Source organism: Ambystoma mexicanum, chromosome 1q, assembly GCF_040938575.1.
Source record: "Ambystoma mexicanum isolate Mex_15411 chromosome 1q, UKY_AmexF1_1, whole genome shotgun sequence".
Classification (NCBI taxonomy): domain Eukaryota; kingdom Metazoa; phylum Chordata; class Amphibia; order Caudata; family Ambystomatidae; genus Ambystoma; species Ambystoma mexicanum.
In genome coordinates, this window is record NC_090922.1 from 832380625 (window position 1) to 832399098 (window position 18474).

The window sequence follows — 18474 nt, forward strand, 5'->3', positions numbered from 1 at the left end:
TTTCCTTGTTATAATGCAGCAGGCAAAGACCAGGAGTTGACAGCCCAGTATGGCCAGGAACCAGAAGCATAGCCCTCTTTTGGACGGTCTGACCTTTATTTCAGCAACATTTTTAGTGATGGAATTTTGGGTTTTCTGCTGCAAGTGCCTAAAATATCCAAGTTGCATTACTATTTTAGAGTATCCGAGTATTACAGTAGAAGGGAGCCTTTTTTTAACCAAACGTGTGTTAAATTGACAGAGCCGCGTTTGGAGAATCTACGATCCTACCCTCATTTCAACTGAGGATTGAGCCATCGATCGTGCAAATGAGTCACTTGTGAGTTACCTTGGAAAAAGCACGAGCCATGCCCTTTCTATGTTCTCCTCCCTCCACCACCATGGCCCTCGTTGAGCTAAAGGAAACACCAGAGTGAACGGAAATGTCACTGCATGCCTCTAACACTTTGTCACTGTGTCTGCACTGGAGCATTAATGGAGCTCGAATTTTGTTCCGTACCCAGTAAAGGTATCTGCATAGGACTTGCATTGCTGCTATCGCGTGAGGCTAGGAGACCGGTCCCTACACTTTGTCATATTTGAAAAACTGTGCCTAGCACACTGCATTTTCAAGGTCAACTTATCATAAGAGGCGTTTTATACTCTCCCTTTAGCAAGGAAACATTCTCCTTTTTGAAGGAGACAGAGCTGCAAGCATGTATAGAAACAGCAGTATTTACCAAAAAAATAAACACCTGCTACTGTCTCATGTACTCTTAACCTAGTACTGTTTGCCTTGACACAGTGAGGTACCAATCCAGTTGCCCATACTTGTCATCACCCACTGTTGTGGTCCTAAATTGGTTCTTCGGGCTGGTTTTACACTGTGGATTCTTTTGCTATTGGGTTTGGTGCCTGTTGGATTGAGTGTGTGTTTTTTTTAATTTATTTTTTACCGTAGATGGGTGGCCTGTCTATTGTCTCTAGGGGTTGAGTGGATGTGAAGGCAATCTTGCTTTAGGTGTATCCTCGTTTTTGGTGTAGTTGAAAGAATATGAAGTGCATTGTTGTGTGTTGTGTGGTGCTATGGCTCCACAATTCCCCTTGGATTTGATGCTGAAATGCATTTTAGAGTTTGTGTGGCTGTGACTCCCAAGAGTGATTCTTTATTTTGGGTGTGGTGCTGTGATCATGGGGTGCCACTTGGTGTTCTTTGTGGTTCAATGACCCTGGAATATCACGAGTTAGAGTCCTGGAGCTCGAAGTGCTGTGACCGATAGTGCCTCTTTTTGCTGTGTATTGTGACCTTGTGAAGCCTTGTTGCTGTTAGATTCTGACCTTTACTTTTTTCCTGCTAGCTTCGTCCTGTGAGTTTTTGGATATCGTGGATATTCTACTAAAGTCTGGAGCAGACCCAGCCCTTCGTGACCAAGATGGTGCCCTTCCTGAAGAAGTGTCGGATTGCATGGAAATCTGTTCCCGACTGCAACAGTGCAAACTTGTGGCGGCAACGTAACAGAAGAAACAACCTTTCCTAGACCTGAGCTTGAAACCGACCGCCTGAATAAAGCCTCCCTTAATGCTGACTCTGTTCTTTCTAATGATGTGTGATGCATGTCAATATAAATGGTGGCAGGGACCGATGGCTCTCTGTACACATAGTAGTGATATTGGATTACCTTTGCTTCTTTGGACAGGAACGTCACAGTTCATAGTATTTTGACACAGGCTTCATCTGGTTTACTGTATAGAGAACAGGCACATTACATTTGAGTGGGTGGTGCCTTGGAAATGTTCTGGTACATTAGGTGGTGACATGTGGTAACTCAGGTGAGTTTGTGACCCTGGTTAGTTGAGTTTGGGGGAGTGCAAAGAGGCGCACGCGCACATGCTCAAGTAATGCTACTGTTGTGGCATACATTGGGACTTAATGAAAATGCACAATGCTGCCGCTTTTATTGTGCATCTGTCTATCTTATATTGTAGACATTACTGTATCCTTACCTCTGCTGGTCAGTTATGAGCTGACCAGATGTACTCAGTCGGATGATAATCACATTCGTTGTCTCCCCTTTGCATCAAATACCTTCTTCACACCCGATTGCATAAGACCTTTGCACATCTAGTTTGTGGAGATGGCAGGGTTACTCTATGCTTTTCATTACTGAGCCACTCTTTTTTTTGTGTGGCCATAGTTCTCTCACATATTTGCAAAAGGATTGCCATTTTAAGTCATTGGCACATGTGCCTACTGACGTCATGAAATAGCAATTAACCTTCTTTTCTCTAAAATGTACATAACGTGCGGCAAAGTCAAACTCGAGGTCGACTGTTATGTATATGACTGTGTTTTAAAGCCAACGTTCACCCTGCAAAAGACAGCATAGCGCTGAGATACTGAGAACATTCCACAAGTGCATTGCAGTGTGCAAACAAAGACCACAGTTCCATGTTATTTTGTGAAGATATATTTTTATTTGGTGTGTAAAGTCCGGATCATCTTCAATATTGCGCAGTGTGTGTGGAATTCTATTCCACAACCTTGCTGCCAAGACTGCCTCCGAGTCATTCTCATCTAAATCTAGGTATGCGGAGCAGATGTTTCTTCTCGGGTCTCAAGAGGCTGGACTGATATTTGTGTGAAGGTTCTTGATTAAAGAAAGGGCCAGTGTTGTAAAAGGTCAGATGGGCCTCTATGCACAAGGCCTTAAACTCAAGCAGGCCATCAGAAGCCAGTGCTGCTCTCTCAGAACAAGCGAGATATGCTCTCTGTGGGGTCATTTTAATAGTCATCTGGCTGCTGTATTCTGCCAATGCTGCAGTTTTCCGAGTATATTCTTTAGGAGAGCAAAAAAGGTGGGACAATTCCATCATCCAGTCTGGCTGCGACGTAAGCATTAATAACGGTCAGCTGTGGGGGAATAGTAATATCCTTTTAAGGATCTTAAGTTCTGAAAAGCAACTTTTGTTACACCTACATCCCGTCCCCTTTCGTCCATACTTGCAGGTAATTCATCCCAGTGGGAATGGACCAGAGCGTGGTACAAAGCAGCACATTAACGTGCAGGTGCATCTGCTGCAGGGGAACCTCCCGGAGGTGTAGGTGTCATTTGCGTGACACCTAACCATCATTCTTTTTCTCTGCAGCAGAGGAACTGTAGCATGTGAGCGGCTTTGCAGAATTTTTTCTCAATCAGATTTTAAAAGTTGTGTATACTCTCTCGGATCTTTTCCCCCAACTCCCACTGCCTTTGCCTATAGTCTCAAGGAGTTTGACCATTTTTGGCCCTACAGATTTTTGCAATGCATTGTCGGTTTAGGTCCTTCCATCAAGAATTCAGAGGAGACGGAACATCTTTCATTGACTACTGCCCAATGAATTCGACATCTTTGTTGGAAACAAAAAGGTCAAATTCAATTTTGGCTGTTAAGAAGACACCCGTGTGACTCCAACTCGCTGACTAAGGAGGAGGACTTCAGTCCTTTTCCTCTGCCACAACTCCGACCTGGGCACGGCTGGAGAGTCCACGGAGCGATTCATAGGATATGGCAGGATCTCAGATCTGTGATCTGGCTTTTCGCACTAGGCGAAATTCTCAACCCGTTGGGTGTCTGTGGGATTGTTGGGGGCAAAGAGATTAGGTCAGGATTCCCTTGCTTAACTCTGCTACAATAGACACCCTCGCATCCGCCTTTTCATATCAATTTTTGGTGCCTATAATCTTAAATACCTCCTTTCATTTGAAGTTCGGGGTTTGGGAGGTTTTGAGCCTACTGCCCTATATGGATTGAAAGGCATGTGAGTCCGAGGGGTGGCGCTGATCATTGCTCTCTCACTTTTTTGTTCTCACCCGCTTTCTACTACTCTCCCCTTATGTTTTAGTGTCTCAAAGGCCTCACCTACAACCAAATTGTTGACAAAGCCAGACAAAGCTTCTGAGAAGTATTCAGACCCGAGGAAGCAGCAGGATTCATGCCTACCTAGCAGCGGGATTCGTCTTGGAAGGATAGCTCAGGGGCACCGTGCTCGCCTTGGAAGCAAGACGACACGGAGCAACACAGGTTCAATCTCCGGGTCTTCGCTTAGAAACCTCAGGTTATTTATCATGCACTTAATACCCAATCATATCATATACCTCGCCAAACACCACTGTAACTATGGCGACAACATCAAAGGAGGGATTGTTCCTGCTCAGCCTACAATATGTACCACGACTAGACTGATTTTGGTGGCCACCTCTGCGTGTGATGTGCCCGGGCTTGCCATTGGCTTCTCACTCCACATAGAGAAGGGCTCACCTTCCATGCCACAGGCACAAATCGAAAGTATAAATACACAGGACTCCATACCATCTGTTTCACCTACTCTATGTATCACAAAGAAAACCTGCTACTGAGACTGCTTCATGTGCGGCCAACAACTGTGATGCTGCTTTCTTCAGACATCAGAGAGGTCATACCTCAACCAACATCGCCCGTATTGACTATACCAAAGGCTAACGGGGCACCTCGCCTATTGAAGCGGACTCCTATGAACTCCCTTACTTTAGTAGCTCCTCAGTTGGTCCTCCCAACACCAGCCACTACAGCTATGTCAGTTTCTCCACAGCCAGTGATTCTACTACCAGCCTCTGAGGCTTCTGGGCATCAGTGGCCATTGCTTCATATCACCAAGGACTTGTCACCTCAACTGGTTGCGCCTTTGACGGCCCCAGCTGGGCACGATGATGCCCATTATGAGGCTGAAGCCTATCCCAGTGGATCCTGGAACTCTTTCAGCGCTACTGGCTACCAGACACCTTAAATCGGGGATTCCGCTTCTGAATGATGTGGTAAAAGAGGCACGTAAAGTCTGTGAAGTTCGTGCTCTGTGACCCTCCCCTATCCCCCCCAAATAGAAGACTGGTCACCAAATTTAAATTGGTCCCTGAAGATGAACTTTGTTTGGCCTCTCGCCCTCCAGCTCAGGGCTTGGTAGTAACAGCGGCATTGCAACACAGGCCCCCATTTGTGGGGTCATCAACCTCTTCCAGCACAACTCCTACAAGGAAAGACAAAGCTCTATACTCTCTGGGAAAGAAATGTTCGCCCCTCATTGCATCTGAGGCAGGCTGACGCTTACACATCCTAGCTGTGTGCAAGTGTAGCCCATGGAAAGGGACCCGAGTTCTCATTGTTCATCCCAGAAGTCAAGCAAGAGCAGTTCCTTTCAGGTGCTCGTGAGACCAAACCCTTGGCTCTGGACATCGTGGAAGCAGCGGCGTGTCACTTAGACACAGCCTCGAGGGCCACTTGCCTGGGATTGAGGATGTGCATATCATCATGACTCAAAAGTACCAATCTGTTCCATAATGCTCAGGAGAAAGTGTCATTGCTCCCATTCAATGAGGCCAAATTGTTTCATCCATGAACAGATGAGCTCCTAATGGAAAAGAACATGCCATCACAAAATTCTTATCCACTATCTCTTTCAGGCCCAAAACGTCATCCTTCTTGTAAGGTCTCTGTTCTGACCGGTCAACGACATCCTTTTGCGTTCAAAGGATTCCAAGAGAGAGAAGGAGAAAAGAGAGACGAAGCTCCTCAGCCTCTTCGTTCTCATCTTCCGGCCAAGCGTGCAAAAAGCAACACCACTACCAAGGACTTATTCCCCTCCTGAGTCCCAGCCTCCGTTACCAAGAGGAGTTGATGATTTACAGCCCAAGAAGCACTCCTCCCCAAACTCACAAGTGCTGAAAAATATAACCAGGGGCCTCTCTTCAACTGCCCCCTTCAGGCCCCTCGCTGCCATTTGACCCAACAATTTTCATTGAACCTCCTAGCAGAGTTAAAGTAACTTCTGGACTTGATGGCCATAGAGGTAGTGCAAGCGTAAGAGATGGGAAAAGGGTTTTTACTCTTAATTGCTTGCAATTTCAAAGAAAGATAAATCAGATCTGTGAGTGATCCTCAACCTCTCTGATTTCAAAACCTTTCTCCTTCAGGAGAAGTTTAGAAGGGTCCCCGCTGCACACATCCTTTCGGCCCAGCAGTATGGGGATTGGCTCTGTGCAATAGACTGTCATGATGCCAATGTGCTCCTCCTCATATTCCCCCACCAGCCCCCCTCAGAATGTTCCACAGGTTTGATCCCTCCTATTCTTCCCAATACAGGGTTCCCTCATCCCCTACCTCCTGGCCTTTGTCCAGCTCCCTGAGTCCTTACAAAAATTTCAACATTGGTGGCTCATCTCTGGGAAGGGGGAATTCTTATACATGTTATGTTGTACTACGTACCGCTACCACCCAGGGGCAGTCTGCAGGCACTCGCGTGGCTCTGCAAGAGAGGTTAGTGAGGATAGGATGAGAGGGTGGGTTTAGAACCAGGAGGAACTGGCCTGTTTAAGTGTTGTTTTGCACGTGGGAGTTGGTGCAGGAGGCCCTGTGCATTGTTACCGGATGGGTAAGACTCAGAGCCTCAAGTGTGTGCTGTTGTCGGCGTGTTGTGTGATGTTGTGGTTGTGCGCACTGGTTAGATAGTGTCCATGAGAGATAGTCGTGCTTGGCCGTAGCTGTAAGACTATCTGGTGTCTTGGTGTGTACTTGCATTGTTGACTGTTTCATGAACTATGTGGGGTGGCTTACTCTAGGTGTGCTTCCAGCAGTTAAGAGATGGTGGGTGTGAATGTAGAATTGATTCTTGGTGTGTTTGTTCAGTGTGGCTAGCCCAAGGTCTGGTGGAGTGGGGTTGGTTATGTTGGAGGAGCAGGAAGGGGAAGTGAGATAGTAAGTCGGGCAGGTTTGTTGGAGCCTCTGGTGTGACTCTTTGGTTGCAGCTTGATGGTATCTCCCCAGGTTCTTGGTTGTGGTTCGCCAGCCCATCCCGACTCCTCTCTAGTTGTTTGTTTGTGATGTTAATGCTGCTGATGTACCTTGCGGTTGTCATTGTCTGTTGAATAACCAGATTTTAAATAATTTCCTGAAGATGATGTGGTTTTCTGTGGTTCTAATTTCTTTGGGCATGGTGTTCAAGAGGTTCTCGATTAGCCGTGAGAACGATGTTCCGACAAATTGAATTTTTCCTAATGTATTGTCCTCCATTTGTAGGTCGTTGCTGGATCCTTAGGTCCTTTTTTTGGCGGTACCGGCTAATTTTGTCTTGAAGGAATTAGTCTCCTTGTCTGTGCAAGGCTTTGTGAGTGATGCAGAGTGCTTTGAATTTGATGGGTTTTTTTGTTTCTTTTACTGCTAACCAGTGTAGGCTTCTCAGTGCTGGAGTGATGTGGTCTCTTCTGTTTGAGGGTGTTCATTGTCATCCAATTGTAGATGTCTGTGAGGCAGTTTTTGTTCCTGGGTTCTGTTTGTTTTCACAATCGGTTGTGTGTCATCTGCATAGTTGTAGACGGTAAGTCCGTGGGTTTGAATGATTTTCATCAGTGGGCACATGTATTTCTTTCTTTCTTTATTTGTATGGCACTCCAAGCCCGGAGGCCTTTGTGTGCATTTCTTGCATAGAAATGTTAGACAATGGAGTGACACAGTTAAAGATAGCGCAAATTACAGAGTATACATTGTTCGATAGTTATAATTGCACATGTATATGTTGAAAAGCAGAGGAGAGAGGCTGGGTCACTGTGGGACTCTGCAGGATATATTTTTGGTGTTTGAGGTGAGTGGTGGTCAATAGGCTCTTTCATTTCTGTTTGTTCGGAATGTGGTAAGCCACTTTAGTGCAGATTCCTGTATGCCACATTCTTCAGACTTTATATTAGTGTTGCCTGGCTGATTGCGTCTACCTGGATGTCGGGCCCATCCAGGGACAGTCACTGCAGATCACCTCTTCTTCCATTCAGAAGGGCATGGACATCCACTCCTTGAGCTTCTCTGTGATCTTCAAGAAATTCTTGCTTATCCCGAGTCAGACCATCACCTACATAGGCTTCCGATGGCGACACAGTTCAGGCGAGGGTGTTCCCTACTCAGGACTGTATTGTTTCCATCAAGAAACTAGTAGCACACTTCCTCTTATTTGGACGGGCTCTCTGCACACTCATTCCAGATGCTACTTGGGTTTATAGCTGCTTGTGTTCTAGCGACCCCATATTCAAGGATTTATATGTGGATTATCCAAATGTATCTGGCAGAGCACTGGAAGCCGGATGTTTACCCCCGATCAACTCTGGTGCTGATCGCCCGTCATTTCAGATTGGATTGGACCTAGTGGGCCAATCCAAATAATCTTATGACAGTCCTGTATTCTTTGGAAGACACAAGATTTTAAATCTTGACGAATGCGCTCCTCGTGGGTTGGGTAGCCTCCATAAGACCTTTACAAATTCATGACTTGTGGCACGAGAAGGGCATTTTCTGGAACTAAAAGCAATATTTCTGACCCTCAAGGCTTTCCTACAGTTTTGAAGGGAGAACGCATTCTCTTCTGCCAACATGACAGCAATGTTTTATCTCAATAATCAAGGAGGTACGAGATGGGTTAGTCAATGAGTTGTGGGGATGGGCCATATCTCCCTGATATGCTCTCATCTGGTGGGAGACCTCAGCCTGGTGGCAGACACTCTCAACCGACTACTGCATGCTCCTACCAAGTGGGAGCTTTCTCCAAATCTGGTGAATCGGATCTTCCATGCTTGCCGGGGGCCCTCCTCTCGACCTGTTCCTCTCACAGTCACACAGGAAATGCCTCTTGGGGGGCAGAGGGAGAGAGTCGCTTGGAGATGCCTTTCTCTTGAAATGGGACTTGCATTTCCTCTATTCATTTCCCCCACCCCATGTGAACCCAAAAGTGATACTCAAGCTCCACCGCATCAGGGGAGTCGAGGATTTTGATAGACCCAGTTTGGCTGCGCAGGTTCTGATACTTGGACCTTCTTCTGTCAATCAGTCTTCATCAACCATTAACCCTCGGCAGACTTTTGGGAAAAAGCACGCCTTGCGGGAGCAGACGGGTCCTCCACCTATCCCCAAACCTCTGTCGTTACCTAACTGGCTTCTGAGGACCTATCTTATGGGAATTTGCATCTGTGACAAAGGAACATTCAGATACTAAATGCAGCCTGTAAGTCTTCCACAAGATCCCAATATGCTATTAAGTGGGCTAGGATTTGCCTCTGGTGAGTGGAAGAGGGTAGGAACCCTCTTTTTTTTAGCTAACCTTCATATCTCACCTGGCAGAGGCTGAAACCTGGATCCTGTATCTCAGCAGTCTGTACGGATCTCTCCAGGAATTAAACCCATGTATCCATCTGGAACCCAATGCTTAAGCAACATTTGACAGGATGGCGGAGGAGAGTAACTGGAGAGCGCAGTTGCAAGTAGTTGCTAGCTTAGGGGGGTGAGTAAACTAAAGGTAAGTCACTGTTGTCTTTGGATGCCTTTGACCATCTAAGAAACTGCAAAACACTCTCTCTTCTTTGACTCGAATCTCGCTTAGTCCCCGGGTCCAACCTCCATTCTGCTTCGATCATGTACAATCTCTTGAGCTAAGGAACTGACCCGGACTGCTCGACAGCCTTTCCTGAGGCTTTTTCCCCTTCCCATGTGCCTCTGAGGAATCCTGTAGTTGCTGACACAAACGGTGAGTCCATTTGCGCTCTTGTGCCAACAAATAGCGATTCAGTTAAGATTGCTTCGACTCAGTAAAACGTTCAGGGATTTTATTTTATAGCAAATGTCCTACTATGGGGGAACACATCTATGATAAAGATAAGCAGAATGGGCTGGAGGCCCTTGATGATACTCTGAGTGGCCTTTGTGATTTAGAGCACCTGTTTACTAACATAGGTTATTTTCACTTTGGCAACTCAGAGCTCTGTTTGATGGACAACAACTAGGATGAAGCCACATAATTTTCATGATCGTCCTCCGAGTCAAAACCCTTTTTTTTTGTATTTTTTTGGACCTGGGTGAAATTTCAAACCTGAGGCCAGCATCAATATCTGCATTCCATATGGTGCTCTAATCTATGGTTAATCTATAGGATGACATAAGGACAGAGGTGAAACTTCATACAGAGCTCCTTCAAACCATCAAACTTTGTATGGGCATGTGGGCTCCCAGCCAGGATTCCTGCTGCTCTGGCCAATACAGCTTCATATATTAGGGCCCAAACGGTACCGAGCAACCTGAGTCAGTGATGCCCAGATTGTTAGTGAAGTTAATTCTAAAGTGGGTAAACCTCAAATATGTAGAATAACTCCAGAAATAGTCTGGAGGCCACACACTCATTGAATTTGGGGAACAAGCTTTACAAGTAGTACCATGTCTGGAGAAGCTGAGTGCTCCAACCAAAAAGAAATTTAAAACCCTGAAATTGGGAAGTATTTGAGAACCTTCTGTGAAGAATTCTACGGCTCCCTCACTGAAACCCTGCCTAATGTCTCCTCCCAGGTGGGCAGGGAAAAGGCAGACGCTTCCTGATCCTGATCTTGGGGGGGTGGGAGGGGGTGTACCGCGGGAGGATCACCTGGGAGGAGACCGGGCCCAGGGTGGTGAGGAGATCCCGTGACATGAGAGACAGTATTTGTTCTCTGAAAGGAAGTGCCTTTCTGGGTTGCCAAAGCAGGTAATGGCATATTGTCGTTCTACTGTCCCAGACCCACATGCAAGATCTGTGACCCGGGGTACAAGCTCTGTTAAATCTCAGCAAGCCTTGTCAACAGAAAGATATTTTAAGAATAAATACCCTGCTTACTCCATAAGGTAATATATAAAAGGATCGAGAGAAAATGCCTTAAAGGTAAGTAAATCTGCCCTTTATATCAGGTCAGTTGATGAAAGAAACAAATTTGTTGAAGGGGACTAAAAGTCCCATAATCCCAGGATTACTGGGACGATAAAGAGGCATGCTGTAGCAGCAGTCAGGCAATTAAGCCTAATAGCCCACACCTGAAGGAACCTGGGAGGCATAAAAGGGCCCCTCAGGTGCAGGCAATAGGAAGGAGCTGGAGCTGTGACTGGAATGCGAGCTATAGCAGTAGCCGCAGAGGGAAGAAGGCACAAGGCTGGCAAACCAAGCAGAAATGAGAGAAGAAGAGGGACGCCAGAACGTGGAGACAGCAGATTTCACCTGCTTTTTCTGAGAGGGTCCTGTTCCCACAAACTCTGAAGTGCAGAGGCTGCACTGCAGAAGACGTGCAGAAGAGCTGGTTTTCCCCATGTGAGCCTGATTGCAGTGGTTGCTGTGCAGGCAACGTGCTGGAGACCGAGGTGAGGAGCAGTTGTCCAGCCGTCGGTCTCGGGAGCGAGAAGGGCTCCATAAACGTGTGGCCGTATCGAAGACAACTTTGCAGAGGAGTGGTGTGGGTGCCTAAGAAGCCAGAAGCAGTAGAAGTTGTGGCATAAGTGAGAGAAACAGTGTGACCTGCAGAGCAAGTGTCAAAGAATCCGGTGAGTGAAGTATGGCGTTATAACACCTTGCTCAAGCATTGCTAGCAACAGTATCCAGCTCCATGTTAACCCGCGTAAGATTTAAAGTGAGTAGAAGTTGTTTGTTGAAGCTGAAATACCCGAACAATGAAATGTAGCTCTTGTGTATAATGTGAAAGTCATTTTACTCTTGTGAGAAGCCAACGCTACTTAAACCGATTGTTCAATCTTTAAAAGACTGTGACTATCTAAAGGAGTGGTCGCGTGTCACCACTTAAGAAGAGTGAATGCTGCGAAGACCATTACCGAATACCTAACCTTGACAGTGCCATTGTTGCAATCTTTAAATCTTGAAAACTACATCAAGGATTGGTCGCGTGTGCCTAATTGCGATTCCCAAAGGAAGACTTAACTCTATCCTTCACTTTTACACGGGAATACAATTCTATACCAATCTTTAAACCTTGAAAACGACATTAAAAAGTGGTTGCATGATTCCTAAAGAAAGACTCCACTCTATTCTTTCTTTTCATGTGGCATACCTTTCATTTATAAGAAGTTAAAGAATATTTGCTACCGAATAAGAGAACAAGCACTGCCCAAGCCAAGAGTCACTCCATATTAACAATAAATCCAGGCTCTCTGAGTTGAAAAGCAATCTCACTGTTTTGTGAAGTAAATAATAGTTCATTGGCATATGATACAAGCGTGCAAGCATTTCCTGAAAATAAGAGAGTGGCACAAAGGCTTCTGCGTAATTACTTGGGCTGATAACAGGCAGAAAGGTGCAGGCAAAGTTGGGGAAGATAAAATGGATGCTTGTAAAGTCTGGTTTGAAGTTGACACAACCTGTAGTGCCAAAGACTGTGGAAGACAGAGAGAAGTGGGTCGTAAAGGCCAACCCAGGTTGTCATTGTGGCAGACAGACAAGAGAGGCAAAGAGGCTACCCATTTTGAAGTCATTCAGAAGAAGAGTGCCTTGCCTACTTGAAGATGTTGAAGAACTTTAAAGTATATCGTGTTGAAGCCTATCTAGAAGTACACATCACTGAAGTTGTGGTAGTAGTCCAAAGTACTGAAGTCTAAACCAAGTGGAACACTGCAAGACAAAGGAGACTGCTCTCATAGTAAATCAAGTAGAAGTGAAGTTGTTGAAGTGGAAGCAACAGCACTGAGAAGTCATCCTGACAAATATACCATTGTGAATTCTAAAACTATAACTCCAATAATACTAGCTGTTAACCCAGAACTCTCTATCATTGAGAGGTGTGGATATAGCTTTTCTTTTGAGCTGGGGAAAGTCTTCTTGAAGAGGTGACAACGCATCGTGGCTGGGATTACCATTGGTGCTATTTGGTGCAACTGAAAAGTGGATATTTCACCAAGGAGAAGAGATTTGCTACTATTGAACTTTGGTTAACACAGTTTTACTTTGACTTTGAAACATCAAGAAATGATTTGAGACATTTATTTCTTTGGTTGAACATTAGCATACCTGACCTAAAATCCTGGGCAAGGGAAATCACCCACGACATTATAAGGATATTCAGAGACTGTGTATGTTGGTCATGTTATGTTGTATTGCCATATGTTTTCTTTGTGCATTTGCGGCCGATTGTGAGGGACTGTTATCTTGTGTAAGAGTGTTTTCCCTTAGCTTTGATTAGGCAAGGGAGAATCATCAGCAGAGTAGGGAGAGTGGGGGATTTTGATTCTACTTTCTTTAAGCATAAAATGGCGTATGCTGATAAATTATCAAACAGTTGTCTGCCTCTCGTTACTGACCCCTCACAATTCTTATGAGCTTTATCTGTAAAGGTAGTCTGTGTCAAAAATCGTTTTTCAGGGCCATTGGTGAAGACTAAAATTACAAATTGTATAACTAATAAATTGAAGACCAAAAGGAAAGACAAAGTACAAGTGCAATCTATTTCGGGCCCCTTGGAGGAAGTTCAAATTGGTTCCGACATCTCCCTTGACCAACTCCCGGTGGTGGATGCCAAACAGTTGTTGTGTAGTAGTAATGTTGTGGGTACCCAAATGACTGATGCAAAGTTTAGTTGTGCAAACCCAATAGAAATTACCACAGTGCAAGATCAAACCACTCTTTCGTCGATTTCGTATGCTATCATAATTAATAAGAGAGGTGCGAGGCACCTGAAAATGAAGCATGATCAAGGAGTTCGTAACTTTCAAAACAACCAACAGAGAGGGCTCCAAGAGTGGTTTTGGAATTCATGTTGCCTGATGGTTACAAATTCCTTCTAAATAGATCAAACGTGTTGGCCTTGCTATATGAAATACCGAAACATAGGCTCATTACGTCAGGGGATATAGAGGTTGTGGAATTCATGGACTTAATTCATCTGGACTTGGCTCTAAAAGCTTCCAATTTGGATAAGAACTATGGGATACCTTAGAACACCAATTATTGAGGGGTCTCATTGTAATTCGACGTTAGATTTGTACAAAAAGAATCTTTACTGTAACAGAGGGCAAGATCTTAAAATCACCTGCCAGCATGTAGCTGTTGACCACTGTAAAGTTACAGTAGACAGCGCTTGTCTGGTCATAGCCCCCGGCAGCCATATGAAAGCCCCCTGATTCAGACTGTGGTATCCATGCTAGTCTTTAGCCATGATCTTTTTGTAAAGTTGTATCTTGGTATACGAGGGGGCATCCTCCGTTGCTATTGAATAGAAAGTTATGTTCCACTTCTATGTAATGTTTCTCTTATTTTGCAGGAAGTGTGCCTTTTAGTATCCCCATAGCTAGATGGTTACCATGTATCCTTCCAACCAGCAACACAAGGCCCCATCAGGTGCCCTTCTGGCAGCCTGATAATTGCAACAACATATTCTTGTGGGTTTATTGAAGGGAACATTTAATAATCCTTTGAAGGTATGCTGGCACCGTCTAATAGCCTCTTTATTGATTCAATCAGCCATTCTCTCTTGATTGTGAATATGTACAGGAACTCCTCCATGTGCAATATCAGCATTTTGTTTAGATGAGCTGATTAATGCCTTAGAAGTCTGGTATTCAGTAATCAATAAAGGATTAGTATTGCTATCTAGGGATTTTAGCGCCACATGTCCTGATATTGGTATGAGTAACCTTGAAGAAGATGTATTGCACGCAGTGACTAGCAAATCTAATGGCTATTATTGTCCTCTGTTTCTGATGAACTGTGGCTTATTCAAACATAATGGGAATGTGAAGGGTGATTTAGAGAGTGCTATTTGGCACGAATGGGGGTCAAGATCGATTCATAAGTGAGGGCCTGTTTTATAAATGCTCCCTGTTCTTCATTGTAAAGATAGATCTGAGTGATCATAACATGTTATTCGCTGAGTTTTCCTTAACAATAAATGAACTGGATCATTGTGGCCCGATGAACTATTAACTAACATAGGGGTGAGCAGAGTATTTTGGAACCCTGCTAACATGTCTAAATGTAATGAATGAATCACAATGCATATGAAGAGTTTCATTTAGAGAAGAGGAAATTAATCTTCTCTCCAACACTGGTTAGTGTAATTTGTATTGATAATCTCCATAATTTAGGCTTTACGAGAAAGGTAAGTGGGTTAACCCATACACACGTATTTGATGAAATAGTGCAAGCAAGGAAAAGGGAGTTATGGCATCAGATTAGACATCAGATTAGACATGTACAAAAGTGGCCAGATAATACGGCATCTAAAATAAAATCGATTAAAAGTTGCTGACAAAAAATGGTTGATAGAACATAGGCACCAGATGTAAGAACGAAAAAGTGAATCAATGCTAAATGTGCTGCTCGGTAAACCCTATTCGCTCTTCAAAATGTTAGTAAACAACATGGACTTTAAGCAGTCGGGGTACAAATTAATCCTAGCCCCAACAGTATATGGGTTGCACACTTCAACTCATTATAGACATCGAGAAAAATCCTAAGTGAGGATAATATCGCTCATCTGGATATTCAGTGGACCCTAACATTCAATTATGATGATATTCTAAATAATCCAGTAACACTAGGGCCCCCTGGACCTTATGGACTTTCTAACCAGACTATGATACACACGCCTCGGTTATGGACATTGTAAGGAAGGAATGGTATCATGATGAAGACAAACACAAATGATGCACAGTTCAAGGGTGTTTATTTAGCAAAGATGTTTGTTTGTTAGTTTGTTTATTATTTATAAAGCGCACCACACCCTAAGGTACCTGGGCGCATTTACAAGACAACTCAAGAAAGTGATAAATACATGAATACATCGTAATGATGGGGCACGTAGATACATAAGTACAGCCCTATATCCAAGGATGGGAGCAAGCCCGACCATCAAATAGAAAGTAACGCAGTCCTAGTAGTGTCTTGTCAAATAAAAATGGCCTATACTAAAAAACCTATTGCCCATACTTACACTATAACAAATGTGTGCCGGGAAAAAGGTGTATGCAAAAGAAAACAGTGTTCAAGAAAGTGTGTATCAGGATGACTGAACAATGGGGTTCCCTTCCCCACCTTTTCAGCACAGTACAAGGTAGCACACTTGGGCTTTGGAACACTGTCTGGCTTCTTCGGTTCGACGATGCAGTTCAGGACATAAGCTAGGGCCTTCCGCGATAAAGTCGCTTTCCAAAACAAAGTCTCTCATTTGCAGAATGCCTGGGCACACACAAAACAAAGTTCCTTCTCTTTAGGATCTCAAAGTTCTCAAGGCCTCAGGTTCACAGTTCATACTGGGTCCCCTTTTAAACACAAAGTCTCAATGGGTCTCCCTTGGTAGGCTTGGACTCTTTTAAAAACAATGTTTGTTTACAGGTCTCCCTCAGTTAGGATATGTCATTATTTAAAGTTGAATTTTCTAACTTGGGTGGCGTATAGCCGCATTGGTCACCGACACATGACTAGATGCCCCAGCCACTGACCAGAGATATAAAGAACATATGGGTGTCCTTGACCATTTGCGCATACACCAACCATTCTTTCTTCAAGTTTGTTATATCCTTTAAGCGTGAAACATTTTATCAACCCAATTAAAAGTTATCTGTTAGTCATTTTTAATGGTAGTATGCCAACACGTGTTTCGACCTTCCCATGAGGTCTTCTTCATTAGACAGCATTATAAGCAAAGAAGTGCCTAAGTTGCCTGCTTTTCTGAGAGATACCATGTAGTTTTTGCTAAACCTGGAAACCTTTGCATAGATGGATGATTTCATTTTGGTTACATTAGATGTCAAGTCACAATACTCATCTATTAAACATGATGTGGCCGTTAACCCCTTAAATGCCAATCGTTTTCCCTCCCAGTGCAAGCCCTTTTGGGGTGATTTCAGTATGTCACCATTCAATCCCTTGTAACCTTTTTGTTACATGTGACATCTGGGCCAATTCAGCCCCTTTTCTTCCCACATATAAGCGGTCATAACCCCACCAAGGAATCCTACTTTGCTCTAGGGAGGTGAGAGAAAATATCAAAAAATAGAGCAAATGTGTTTTTTCAGAAAATGCCAATAAAATGATGTGCAAAGAAGCCTGTGGAGCTAATATTTTGAATTCACCATTTTCCAGGCTTTCAAGAGCAGGTGGAGTAGAAACAAAAAAAACACATTTTTATGAGGTTACCATCAGTTTTGTGAGAGGTAGATGATTTTTCCCTTTTTTTCCCATAGGACATGCGTGGACGGAATGGACGAGGGTAGGAAAGCTGAATGGGAAGACAGAAAGACATACATTTCTGAAAAGTAGACAGAATTCATTAGGAGGGGTGATTTGCGCAGGTCAGGCAACAACTATGTAGCTAAAATTCCCATAGTCTGGGGAAAAATTGAAAAAATGATGGAAAAAAGGTATGTGCCGGACATGGTTGAACCTGTAATGTAATGGCTTCTGTCAATAATGAGGAAAGCAATGCAACGCTACATTCCCCGACTCCTCTAATTAGGAAATCATACATCTTTCGTAATGTTTCACAAAACGAGCAATACCACAAGCCAAAAACGGAGCCATGGTACACAGAACGTTTATGCTGATGGCCTAAACAGACGTACTTGGCATGTGTAAATTATTTAAAAAAATGTGGTGAGGAGAGGCAAGCATATATTTTTTGAAAGAGCACAGGCAGACCTTTTGATGGGTAGGTGACTTGTGCAGGTTACAAAAGCGTACAGTGCCTAAAGAAGCGACTAAATGTAGGTTACATTTGGGAAATGAAAGGGTTGTGTAACAAAGTGCAGTAAAAATGTATGAAAACCAATAGAAAACAACAAATGTCCTACCTTCCCACATTCCCACAGGTGTCCCGACGAAAACGGTACTTCACATGTAGGGGTGCACCTACCTGGGCGCAAAGAGAGAAAGCCACGCCACTAGTACATCAAAAAGCCCTGGGGAAGACTGGATTTGACTTTGTGGACAAACCACAGATTTGGGCTTGGGGTGTTGCAGGGAACCCTGTGCCTTTCTGAAAAGAAGATACTCATGGGAATCCACAGAGGTCTGACTAGCGCAAATCGCTTTAGAATGTATTACCCACAAGACTGGCCAAAGTCTGAAATTTAGGGGAAAAAGCAACATTTTCAGACATTGCCCCCAGGAAACCACCGAAACACGCCGCCAATAACACATGTCCTACCTTCCTGCGTTCCCACAGATGTTTCAATGAAAACGGTACCTCACATGTGTGGGTGCACCTACCTGGGCGCAAAGGGAAAAGGCTACCCCACTGGTATCCCAAACAGTTTCAGGAGTGCACATTTTTAGGATTTTGCTCTTGTGGTCAACCTATAGATTAGGACCTTGGGTGTCGCAGCCATTAAGGCAAACGGGGAACCCCTTGCATTTCTGAAAAGAGGACATCTCTGTGGGAGTCCAGAGGTCTGACTTGCGCAAATCTCCCCAGAATGTATTACCCACAAGCCCCGGAAAGTCCAAAATTTAGGAAAAAAACAGAATTTTCTGACATTTGCCACCTGGAAACCACTGAAACATGGTGCCAGCTTCCTGCATTCCCACAGTTGTCCTGACAAAAACGGTACCTCACGTGTGGGTGCACCTACCTGGGCACAAAAGGGAAAAGGCTACACCACTGGTATCCCAAAGGGTTACAGGAGTGCACATTTTTAGGATTTTGCTCTTGT

The 18474-nt window shown here is 44.3% G+C and overlaps 1 protein-coding gene across 1 annotated transcript in view; it reads left to right on the plus strand.

Moving 5' to 3' along the window:
* ACBD6 (acyl-CoA binding domain containing 6) overlaps positions 1-1565 on the plus strand; it is a 1145790-nt gene extending 1144225 nt beyond the window's left edge. The window contains exon 8 of the mRNA XM_069641451.1: positions 1338-1565. Coding sequence (XP_069497552.1) covers positions 1338-1495 — 158 coding nt within the window. The 3' untranslated portion in view covers positions 1496-1565. The remainder of the gene's footprint in view (positions 1-1337) is intronic.
* The last annotated feature ends 16909 nt before the right edge of the window (positions 1566-18474 follow it).